The 12,482-nt window shown below is 45.1% G+C and overlaps 1 protein-coding gene across 1 annotated transcript in view; it reads left to right on the top strand.

Moving 5' to 3' along the window:
• Nucleotides 1-12,482, top strand: part of CARD11 (caspase recruitment domain family member 11) — a 309,307-nt gene that overhangs the window by 201,507 nt on the left and 95,318 nt on the right. The window contains exon 6 of the mRNA XM_066577246.1: nucleotides 8,129-8,281. Coding sequence (XP_066433343.1) covers nucleotides 8,129-8,281 — 153 coding nt within the window. The remainder of the gene's footprint in view (nucleotides 1-8,128; nucleotides 8,282-12,482) is intronic.

The following is a 12,482-nucleotide window of genomic DNA, read 5'->3' as shown; positions in this document are numbered from 1 at the left end:
AACCCCTGAAAGATTAGCTTACCCAGAGTATAGGCGAACCCCTGAAAGATTAGCTTACCCAGAGTATAGGCGAACCCCTGAAAGATTAGTTTACTAAGAGTATAGGCGAACCCCTGAAAGATTAGTTTACCCAGAGTATAGGCGAACCCCTGAAAGATTAGTTTACCCAGAGTATAGGCGAACCCCTGAAAGATTAGTTTACTAAGAGTATAGGCGAACCCCTGAAAGATTAGTTTACCCAGAGTATAGGCGAACCCCTGAAAGATTAGCTTACCCAGAGTATAGGCGAACCCCTGAAAGATTAGTTTACCCAGAGTATAGGTGAACCCCTGAAAGATTAGTTTACCCAGAGTATAGGCGAACCCCTGAAAGATTAGCTTACCCAGAGTATAGGCGAACCCCTGAAAGATTAGTTTACTAAGAGTATAGGCGAACCCCTGACAGATTAGTTTACCCAGAGTATAGGCGAACCCCTGAAAGATTAGCTTACCCAGAGTATAGGCGAACCCCTGAAAGATTAGTTTACTAAGAGTATAGGCGAACCCCTGAAAGATTAGGTTACCCAGAGTATAGGCGAACCCCTGAAAGATTAGCTTACCCAGAGTATAGGCGAACCCCTGAAAGATTAGTTTACCCAGAGTATAGGCGAACCCCTGAAAGATTAGCTTACCCAGAGTATAGGCGAACCCCTAAAAGATTAGTTTACCCAGAGTATAGGCGAACCCCTGAAAGATTAGCTTACCCAGAGTATAGGCGAACCCCTAAAAGATTAGTTTACCCAGAGTATAGGCGAACCCCTAAAAGATTAGTTTACCCAGAGTATAGGCGAACCCCTGAAAGATTAGTTTACCCAGAGTATAGGCGAACCCCTAAAAGATTAGTTTACCCAGAGTGTAGGCGAACCCCTGAAAGATTAGTTTACCCAGAGTATAGGCGAACCCCGGAAAGATTAGTTTACCCAGAGTATAGGCGAACCCCTGAAAGATTAGTTTACCCAGAGTATAGGCGAACCCCTAAAAGATTAGTTTACCCAGAGTATAGGCGAACCCTGAAAGATTAGCTTACCCAGAGTATAGGCGAACCCCGGAAAGATTAGTTTACCCAGAGTATAGGCGAACCCCTGAAAGATTAGCTTACCCAGAGTATAGGCGAACCCCTGAAGGATTAGTTTACCCAGCGTATAGGCGAACCCCTGAAAGATTAGTTTACCCAGAGTATAGGCGAACCCCGGAAAGATTAGTTTACCAAGAGTATAGGCGAACCCCTGAAAGATTAGCTTACCAGAGTATAGGCGAACCCCTGAAAGATTAGTTTACCCAGAGTATAGGCGAACCCCTGAAACATTAGTTTACCCAGAGTATAGGCGAACCCCTGAAAGATTAGTTTACCAAGAGTATAGGCGAACCCCTGAAAGATTAGTTTACCCAGAGTATAGGCGAACCCCTGAAAGATTAGTTTACCCAGAGTATAGGCGAACCCCTGAAAGATTAGTTTACCCAGAGTATAGGCGAACCCCTAAAAGATTAGTTTACCCAGAGCATAGGCGAACCCCTGAAAGATTAGTTTACCCAGAGTATAGGCGAACCCCTGAAAGATTAGTTTACCCAGAGTATAGGCGAACCCCTAAAAGATTAGTTTACCCAGAGTATAGGCGAACCCCTGAAAGATTAGTTTACCCAGAGTATAGGCGAACCCCTGAAAGATTAGTTTACCCAGAGTATAGGCGAACCCCTAAAAGATTAGTTTACCCAGAGCATAGGCGAACCCCTGAAAGATTAGTTTACCCAGAGTATAGGCGAACCCCTGAAAGATTAGTTTACCCAGAGTATAGGTGAACCCCTGAAAGATTAGTTACCCAGAGTATAGGTGAACCCCTAAAGATTTGTTTACCAAGAGTATAGGCGAACCCCTGAAAGATTAGTTTACCAAGAGTATAGGCGAACCCCTGAAAGATTAGCTTACCAAGAGTACAGGTGAACCCCTGAAAGATTAGTTTACCCAGAGTATAGGCGAACCCCTAAAAGATTAGTTTACCCAGAGTATAGGCGAACCCCTGACAGATTAGTTACCCAGAGTATAGGCGAACCCCTGAAAGATTAGTTACCCAGAGTATAGGCGAACCCCTGAAAGATTAGTTTACCCAGAGTATAGGCGAACCCCTGAAAGATTAGTTTACCAAGAGTATAGGCGAACCCCTGAAAGATTAGTTTACCAAGAGTATAGGCGAACCCCTGAAAGATTAGTTACCCAGAGTATAGGCGAACCCCTGAAAGATTAGTTACCCAGAGTATAGGCGAACCCCTGAAAGATTAGTTTACCCAGAGTATAGGCGAACCCCTGAAAGATTAGTTTACCAAGAGTATAGGCGAACCCCTGAAAGATTAGTTACCCAGAGTATAGGCGAACCCCTGAAAGATTAGTTACCCAGAGTATAGGCGAACCCCTGAAAGATTAGTTTACCCAGAGTATAGGCGAACCCCTGAAAGATAAGCTTACCAAGAGTATAGACGAACCCCTGAAAGATTAGTTTACCCAGAGTATAGGCGAACCCCTGAAAGATTAGTTTACCCAGAGTGTAGGCGAACCCCTGAAAGATTAGCTTACCCAGAGTGTAGGCGAACCCCTGAAAGATTAGTTTACCCACAGTGTAGGCGAACCCCTGAAAGATGAGTTTACCCAGAGTATAGGCGAACCCCTGAAAGATTAGTTTACCCAGAGTATAGGCGAACCCCTGAAAGATTAGTTTACCCAGAGTGTAGGCGAACCCCTGAAAGATTAGTTAACCAGAGTATAGGCGAACCCCTGAAAGATTAGTTAACCAGAGTATAGGCGAACCCCTGAAAGATTAGTTACCCAGAGTATAGGCGAACCCCTGAAAGATTAGTTTACCCAGAGTATAGGCGAACCCCTGAAAGATTAGCTTACCAAGAGTATAGGCGAACGCCTGAAAGATTAGTTTACCAGGAGTATAGGCGAACCCCTGAAAGATTAGCTTAGCAAGAGTATAGGCAAACCCCTGAAAGATTAGTTTACCCAGAGTATAGGCGAACCCCTGAAAGATTAGTTTACCCAGAGTATAGGCGAACCCCTAAAAGATTAGTTTACCCAGAGTATAGGCGAACCCCTGAAAGATTAGTTTACCAAGAGTATAGGCGAACCCCTGAAAGATTAGTTTACCCAGAGTATAGGCGAACCCCTGAAAGATTAGTTTACCCAGAGTATAGGCGAACCCCTGAAAGATTAGCTTACCCAGAGTATAGGCGAACCCCTGAAAGATTAGTTTACCCAGAGTATAGGCGAACCCCTGAAAGATTAGCTTACCAAGAGTATAGGTGAACCCCTGAAATATTTTTTAACATAGAGCTCGTACTTGCTTAATTGGATCCAGGTGGCGGTCTACCGATAGGCAAGCTACTAGCTGTCCCAGCCCCTGCCTCTTCTCGAGGGGCTTGTTAACCAGTGCCCCAGGGAAAGACAGCATGTACTATGAAGAAATTAGAGTGGCCAAGCCAGGACAATTCATTCTGTCTCAGTGTCAGATAGCTGGACACTGCGCAGGGATACATTTGTGGACTCTAATGGTGAACCTCTTCAAAATTGGGGGCGAGAACCTCGGGACGGCCCTCAGAAAAAATAGTTTTGACAGCCTGGAGGCAGCCTTCCGAAAAAAATAGTTTTTACAGAGCCTGTAGGGGGATGGGGGGGGGGGGGGGGGGGGTTGGAGGAGGTGGCATAATAACCTGGAGAAACCATCACCGAGGTAGGACCCACAATCCTCAGCGTGGGTAGCACGTGAGCGGACCCAGGGTCAGACTCGGTCCCACCTCCACCAGATTAACCCAATGTGCCGTCAGGGAGATGTGGTGCCCCTGCCTGCCAGCATTTGTCCACGTGTCCGTGGTTAAGTGGACCTTCCCAGTAACCACTTTGGTGAGGGCACGGTTTATGTTGTGTGAGACGTACTGGTGTAGGGCGGGGACGGAACAGCAGGAAAAAGAGTGGCGACTGGGGACCCAGTAGCGCGGGACCGCCGCTGCCATGAGGTTGCGGAAAGCTTCAGTTTCTACCAGCCTATATGGCAGCATCTCCAGGCACAGCAGTTTGTAGATATGGACGTTTAGCGATTGTGCATGCGGGTGGGTGGCTGCATATTTGCGATTGCGCTTTAATGTTTGTATTATTACAGTTGAACGTTGTGCTGGGGCACATTGCTGGATGGAGTGGAGGACCGTGCAGGTGAAGGGGTGGGTGCAGGCCGGGAGACACTTGTGCCTGCGTCCTGGGAGGGGAATGGCATCTCAGTGCCAGCATGTGACACGGGAAGAGGCAGTGGTGTGACCCGCAGGAAGTGAATGGCCTTCGTTCCACCTCATTGGGTGCTTAGCCATCATATGGCTGTGCATGCTAGTGGTGGTCAGGCTGGTTGTGGTGGCTCTCCTGCTGATCTTGGTGTGGCACAGGTTGCACACCACTGGTCGTCGGTCATCCGCGCTCTCATTGAAAAACCTCCAGACCTTCGAACACCTATCCCTCTGCACAGAGGCTTGCCGCAAGGAGGTGCTGTGGGGAACAGTTGGGGGATTCTTCGCTATGGCCCTGCTTCTCCCTCTGCCCACCCCACTGCCTCTTCCAACCTGTTCTGGTGCTGCACTTGCCTTCCCCTCTGAAGCCCTGTCTTCAGTAGGCTTACCAACCCAGGTCAGGTCAGTCACCTCATCATCCACCAGCTCTTCCTGTTAATCCTCAGTCTGCTCCTCCCTCAGACATACTGCCCTAACAACAACCTCACTGTCAGACAACTGCGTTTCATCATCATCATCATCATCATCATCCACAAATATCTCTTGAGACACTACTTGGAAGTCCCCACCCTCATCACCCTGAGACTGTGAAAGGTCCAAATTTTGGGCATTGGTCATGACAAACTCCTCAGGTGGCTCATGAACCATTGTTTGCCACTCAGGGTAGGGACCTGAGAACAGTTCCTGGGTGTATGCCTGTTCTGAATCTCTCATTTTCCTGGAGTGACCAGGCTGGGAGGAAGGAGGATCAGCATGAGGATTCACAGGTCCAATCCCTTGGCTAGCGTGAGTGGACTGCGTGGAAGACTGGGTGGTGGATAAATTACTGAACATGTTATTCTCTATCCACATCCCCACCTGATCGCACTGTTGTGCTTTTAATAATGGTCTACCACGTGGGCCTGCTAATTGTGAGAGGAAGCTAGGGAGCGTAGATTCTACTTCTCCCTCAGCAGCAGGCACTGTTTCACCCCGCCCAGGACCTCGGCTTCTGCTCACACCCTCATTTGGATGCCCACGTCCACGACCCTTATCTCTAGTCTCCATCATGTTGTATAATTTTGCTTTAAGCCCCATAAAAGACACTGTAAACTTCATTAAGTCTTGTTAAATAGTGTGGATTGACAGGATGCACACAGGGGGATATTGCGTACACTTTAAGCCAAAAAAAAAGAAAAATGGGAGTTTTGTTACTTCCTATCTAGTCTCTGTACACCACTAGCAGTATACTGCATAAAGCCGGTAACAGTATGCAGTATACAGCCGAGATGCTTGAGCATACTTTGTGCGCACTACTGCTCCCAGCCAGCCAAACTGCTGATGCACAAAAGTGGAGTTGTAGTGCTAGAAAGGACTGTTGGGGTCTTTGCAGATGGATCCCTGTCTAAACGCTTCTTCTAACCTACACTATCACTCTCCCTCATTCACAGCAGCTCTGTCCCTCCGCTAATGCAGCCTGTGTGTGAGGCGAGCCTCAGGTGACCTGAGTTTTTATACTCGTAGGTCACCTGATCCGGCCAGCCAGTCACTGCTATAGACCTGCACAGGGTTGGAACGTCACTGCAGGAGGCGCCAAAGCCTTCCCAGCATGTTAATTGGCTAAAAAAAGCCGCTAAACATGTGGGGAGGAGAGAGTGAAATGTTCTCGAGCACCGCGTGGGGATCGCTCGAGTAACGAGTACTTTTGAGTATGCTACTGCTCGAACGAGCACCACGCTCAGACGACCATGCTCGCTCATCTCTACTTAGGACCCTTGGGTGTATTCAGTCTGGGCCCGGCGATTTGTCGATTCTAATCTTTTTTGATCAGATTTGCACTTCCTCCTGTGTTAGGCAGGTGATATTTTGTGGGGGGTTTGTTCTATTCCCCTGCATCTCATGTGACATTTCTTTTTTCCTAGTGAATATACTTGAGAAACAACTATTTTATAGATTTGCCTTCCCCCATCGTCTTCTATGATTTCTCCTGCATTGTTTGTTAAAGGGCCAGCGCTCTCCCTGCAAATTCCTTTATCGTTTATATAAATGAAAAATAGTTTTGGGTTGTTTTTGCTCTCTTTGGCGATCAGTCTTTCTGCTTCCTCCTTAGCAGTTTTGATCTTTTCCTTACATAATTTGTTTTTCCCCTGTATGATTTTAGCGCTTCTTCGCTGCCTTCTTGCTTTAGTAGTTTGAACGCTCTTTTTTTCGTTTATTGCCCCCCTTACAGTCTTGTCAAGCCACATTGGTTTCCTTCTACTTGTGGTTCTTTTATTGTTAAAGGGAATGAACTGCTCACATGAGGCGATTAGGATCCTTTTGAACTCCTCCCATTTGTCCTCTGTACTGATATTTTTGAGGATGTTGTCCCAATTAATGTTACCGATAGTAGTTCTAAACTGATCAAATTTTGCTTTACTAAAGTTTAGTTTCTTTGTCGCTCCCTGATAAGGCTTCCTATTAAATGACAGCTGGAAGTTGATTATATTGTGGTCACTGTTCCCCAAGTGCCCATCGACCTGTACCCCCATGATTCTGTCCGGTTTGTTAATTAATAAGAAGTCCAGAGTGGCCCTCCCTCTTGTTGGTTCCTGCACAAGTTGGGTAAGGTAGTTATCTGTAATTGTTCTCAAGAACTTATCACCCCTGTGAGATTTGCAGGTTTCGTTCTCCCATATTATATCCGGATAATTAAAGTCCCCCATGATAATTACTTCGCTGCGGTTTGACAACTTTTTTATTTGCCTTATAAATATGTTTTCAGTTTCTTCTGATGCTTTTGGTGGGCTATAGAAAACCCCTATCAGGATTTTGTTATTTTTTTCTCCCTGTATTTCTACCCACAGAGATTCCACGTGTTCACCTCCTGCCCCTATATATTCCCATAGCCTCCGCATTAAGTACAATTTAACATACAGACATACCCCTCCCCCTTTCTGTTCACCACTGTCTCTTCTGAAGAGATTGTAACCTTGTAAATTTGCTGCCCAATCGGACTTATCATCAAGCCATGTTTCCGTTATTCCTACTATATCGTAATTTTCTTCAGACAGTCTCGCTTCAAGCTCACCCATTTTACTGATCAGACTTCTTGCATTCGTTGCCTCAATCCTATCCCCACTGCTGGTGTGATGGTCTGGGGGGCATTCCATACGACAGTCGGTGTCCCCCCCCCCCCCCCCCCCCCCCTAGTAGTGGTACGAGAGACAATGACAGCTCAGCCATATGTTAAGAACATCCTGCTGTCTCTCATGGTGACTTCCAAGTGGCAGCAGGAGACCGAGAGTGGATTGCAGAGAAGCTGGAAGGGAGCCCCTAGTGGAAGCCACTTCAGATGTGATTTACAGGGGTAAAGCAACAACATTTTTAATGTAAGTATATTACAGAAATGATGAGACACAAGCCAGTAGATGAGCAGAAGTTGGCTGAAAACTTACTGCTCCTTTAATTGTTTTTAGTTTGACATTTCCTATTGAAGTCAACTTTAAAATCCATGTATTTCTTTGTTACGTTGGGTAAACAATAGAGGAAAGCAATTCAGATAACTCTGAAGATAGGACAAAAGAGGCGTGCAGCAACATTTGATGTTAAGTTCCTTGCCTAAACTGAAAATTGTTGTACAAAAGGAAGATCTGCAAATCCGTGTGGTGCTCATCTGCTCCGTTCTCATGCCATGCTTTTGCAAAAAAAACCCATTTGTTATAGGCATGTCCTGCTGTTTGAGGGCCTGACCACGACGTCTGTGAGTGGGACATAAAGCAGAAGAGCGCCGGCTACGTGTCTACAGTCTGAGGAGCTGCAGATGTCCTCCAACAATAATTGTTCCTTCTCTTCATGACTCTGTATAGGATGGAGGTCGTAGTCTACCTGATTCAGACAAAGCCATAGTTGATATTCTGGAACACGACCGGAAGGAGGCTTTGGAGGATCGCCACGAACTGGTGAACAGAATATTTAATCTTCAGGAAGAAATACGCCAAGCTGAAGACTTGAGGGACAAGGTAAACAATACCCTAACGACTTCCTGTCCTGTTCATTAGAGCTGCATTCTCTACTTGTGTCTAACAATACTTTCTGAAGACCTTTTACTTTTGATCAGCCGTGGCGGACCTAGAGGTGATGCGGCCCCATTACAATGTTAGGGGAATTCAATTGTTCCGTCAATATGCTGTGAGGCTCTAAATCAGAGGGAGTTATGGTGGACAATCGTGAGGAAGCAATGGATGCAGAGATCAGGACTGTCTACTTCTGTTTTATAGTATTTTAAGGCGGAGTGGTCTATTGTCACTGTGTGTACATTTCAGCCAGTCATGTGCTTTTCCATAGATAGCAGTTAATCATTAAGGCCTTGTCTTTACTGCACACTGACCTTTGAACAGTGTAACAGAAGATAAGGAACAATGTCCGTTCTATATACTTTTGCTGAGTGCTATGCTCTATGTATATTCCTGTAACAATCCAATCTTGCTGTGCAAACAACACATGAATGTATAAGCGTATATCAGAGATGTTCATAGGAGACAGGATGAAATATATATGGATATGTTTAGGCCCATAGCCTTCACAACAACAACTAAAATAAGACAGGAGGGCCCGGGGTTGGTCTCCCATCCCATGCTCTTTGGGCCGATTCTGCACCTCCTTGTTTGGTAACAATGCAGTTTCTCTTCGGTGGAAGGCCCTATATATGTCCTCACTACCCGGTGCAATCACTGCTCTCTCCAAGGGCCCCATAGCTGTCACACGATCTGACTATCTGGTACGTACGCCCTTGTGATCAGGCTGTCATATGGCTGTGTTCATACAATGCCGTTTTTGAACAAGGAAGACCACTTTTGATTTTGATTTTAAAAATACTTCAAAAATACTGTGGTGTGTGAACAAAGGCCGATACTTCACAGGATGGGTGGACTCTTTCGGGATTGAGTGCTAGGCTATTTTAAATGGAACCAATCAGCAAGAACTATGGGCAGGGTGTACCTGGGACCCGAGTGTCTGCTGCCCCTACGCTGTGGTATTTCATAAGAAACACACTTTAAAGTTTGATCTCCAAGTGAAGGAGGTGGGCTGCAGCAGGCTCTCCCCACCCATAGCATGTAGACTGCTTAGGTATGGGGAGGAAACGGTCAGCATGCTGCAGGCGGGGAGAAGCCGGTGTGCCCACCTATTCCAATAAGAGCCCTGTTCAGAGTCAAAGTTAAGACTGTTTCTTCTGACACACTGCAGCATGGGATGATACATACAAAGGGCAGCGGGCGGCACTGGTTTGGGCAGCATGAATCCAGTGAATGGTTTCTTCTAAGGCAAGAATAGCACTGCAGACTGCGCTACTGTTGATGTCCAAAAGCAACAGAAAACTGATGGGAACAGAGCCAGTCATCAACTGAGGGTCTCCAGGCGTGTTTGGCAATGACACTTCACAGGCTAGGGGTCCATATAGACCTGACTATGTACTGTGAACAAGCGAGTGAGCAAGTCTTACAGCATGTACGGACCGCGGACAGGATACAGATCCCCAACACACAGCAGGACTATAAGATCCCGGGACATTCACATGTTCCACGTCTGATGTTGTGTACCTGATCATGTGCAGTAAATGTCCTGTTGGGAAGAGGGGGGGGGGGGGGGTATGTATATATATATACTGAAAGCGAGGATGAGATCGCATCACCACAGAGAGAAAGACAGAATTGCCTGTGGCCGAGCATTGTTCTAGTCACGGATACAACATATGAAAGTTATTATACTTAAAGGCGATTTCAGCTCAAAAAGCCATAGAAGAATTTGGGAGTACGAATTTATAACAACTTTTGACACTTTCAACAAAGGGTTAAATTCATGCATGAATGGGAAGTATGAGAAATCTATAGCACGGATAACACTCTGGCCTGGTGACCCCCTAACACTAATTCAGAGACCATAAAACATTCACATCTTTATCAGTGGACTGATTAAGTATTTATTTATTTCTCTACTCATCCAGTTGTAGTATTCTTTTAAGTGCAAATTCATCCCATCCATGTCTGTGCTGTGCCATATGTATGTGCGTATATGTGTGCATGCCTCTTTGGATCTATTTCATTATGCCTGAAGAGGTTGGAAAGCTCGCTATAACATCATGTATTTTTGTTAGTCAGTAGATATGAGCGAGTAGTCCCTTATTCGAGTATCTGCCCGCTCGTCTGTAAAGATTCGGCTGCCGGCGGGGGAGAGCGGTGAGTTGCGGCGGTGAGCAGGGGGGAGCGGGGGGAGAGAGGGAGAGAGAGATCTACCCCCCGTTCCTCCCCGCTCTCCCCCGCCGCTCTCCGCCCCCCACCGGCAGCCGAATCTTTAGAGACGAGCGGGCAGATACTCGAATAAGGCACTACTCGCTCGAGTAGTTAGCCTTAGTGAGTATGCTCGCTCATCTCTATTAGTCAGTAAAACGTATCATATCTACAAGATTACTCGGTCTCTCTTGCTGAGAACAATCACACTTTGCTCTACTGGCCACACCGGACCAAACTTTATTTACAGAACAATAATAAGAACATGGACATATCAATAATGCCAACCTCATCACCTGACAGGGACTCCTCGGGGTACTTGCTTGATTTATTTTATACATATTATGTGTGAAAGCCCTCACTGACTGACTGACTGACTGGCCACTAATTCTCTAACTTCCTGGTGTCGTACAAACATGAAATTTGGCAACACCATACTTTAGGTCCTAAATAGTGAACTACATGTGTCACAACTTGATTATTCAATGCTAATTGCAAAAGTAAGTGCACCCCTAAGTGATGTAACTTCCCGATGTCTAACAAACGTGAAATTCGTCACAACCATTCTTTGGGTCCATCCCTGTGTAATGCACCTAATCTAATTCTCTAACTTCCCGGTGTCGTACAAACATGAAATTTGGCAGAAACATTCTTTAGGCCCTAAATAGGAAAAGTGAAGGGGTCACAACTTGATTATTTAATGCTAGTGCAAAAGTATTGGCACCCCTATGTAATGCAACTTTCCAGTGTCCTACAAGCGTGAAATTTGGCACAGCCATTCTTTAGGTTCTAAATAGGAAAAGTACATGGGCCACAACTTGATTATTCAATGTTAATTGCAAACATTAGTGCCCCCCTATGTAATGTAACTTCTCATTGTCATACAAGCAGGAAATTTGGCACGAGTACTCTTTAGGTCCTAATTAGGATAAGTAAGGTCCTAAATAGGAAAAGAAAAGGGGTTATAACTAAATTATTCAATGCTAATTGCAAAAGTAAGTGCCCCCCCATGTAATGTTACTTCCTGGTGTTGTACAAGCATGGAATTGGGTGCGACCATTCTTTAGGTACATGCAGCCTGAGGAGAATCTAACGCTCCTCTATGTGTCCACATATTTTATTCCTCAGTTCCTCTAAAGTAACCTTGACTTCATTCAATTTCCCGTGCAAACAACACGTAAACAGCGGTATCAAATTAACTCAGACGAAGCCGATCATATCTGCTAGTCTATATATATATATATATATATATATATATATATATATATATATATATATATATATATATATATATATATATATATATATATATATATATATATATATATATATATAATGTGTGAAAGCCCTCACTGACTGTCTCACCGACTGACTCGCCACTGATACTCTAACTTCCAGGTGTCGTAAAGACATGAAATTTGGCAGGAGCATTCTTTAGGCCCTAAATAGGAAAAGTAAAGTAGTCACAACTTGATTATGCAATGCTAAGTGCATTGGCATCCCTGTGTAATGTACCTAATCTAATTTTCTAACTTCCCGCTGTCGTACAAACATGAAATTTGGCAGGAGCATTCTTTAGGTCCTAAATAGGAAAAGTGCAATGTGTTTTAATGTTCCATTGAAAACAATGGGCGATGTGTCTTGAGGTACACGAAAAGATAAGACGTGCAATGATTTTTAGTGATCTATGATTGTGACAGTTCAGGTTAATAGACACGAGGTTGAGCTGGGACACTTGTCCATATTATGGATGCATAAATGTGCCTGTAATACACTTGTGTCAAACTGCCATAAGTCTGTATTAACTGAACAGCTTTTATTTAGTCTTACCCAGGAAACCAGCCCTGGAGTGGGATGATATGACAGGTCCCACCCCCAACCTATCCACCATTCCATAAAAATCCAGGCCTAGAAAAGTGATGTATCAAATCCTCAG

Source organism: Eleutherodactylus coqui, chromosome 8 (genome assembly GCF_035609145.1).
Source record: "Eleutherodactylus coqui strain aEleCoq1 chromosome 8, aEleCoq1.hap1, whole genome shotgun sequence".
In the NCBI taxonomy this organism is placed as follows: domain Eukaryota; kingdom Metazoa; phylum Chordata; class Amphibia; order Anura; family Eleutherodactylidae; genus Eleutherodactylus; species Eleutherodactylus coqui.
The sequence above is the reverse complement of the archived record's forward strand: the minus strand, read 5'-3'. Positions and strand labels throughout refer to the sequence as shown.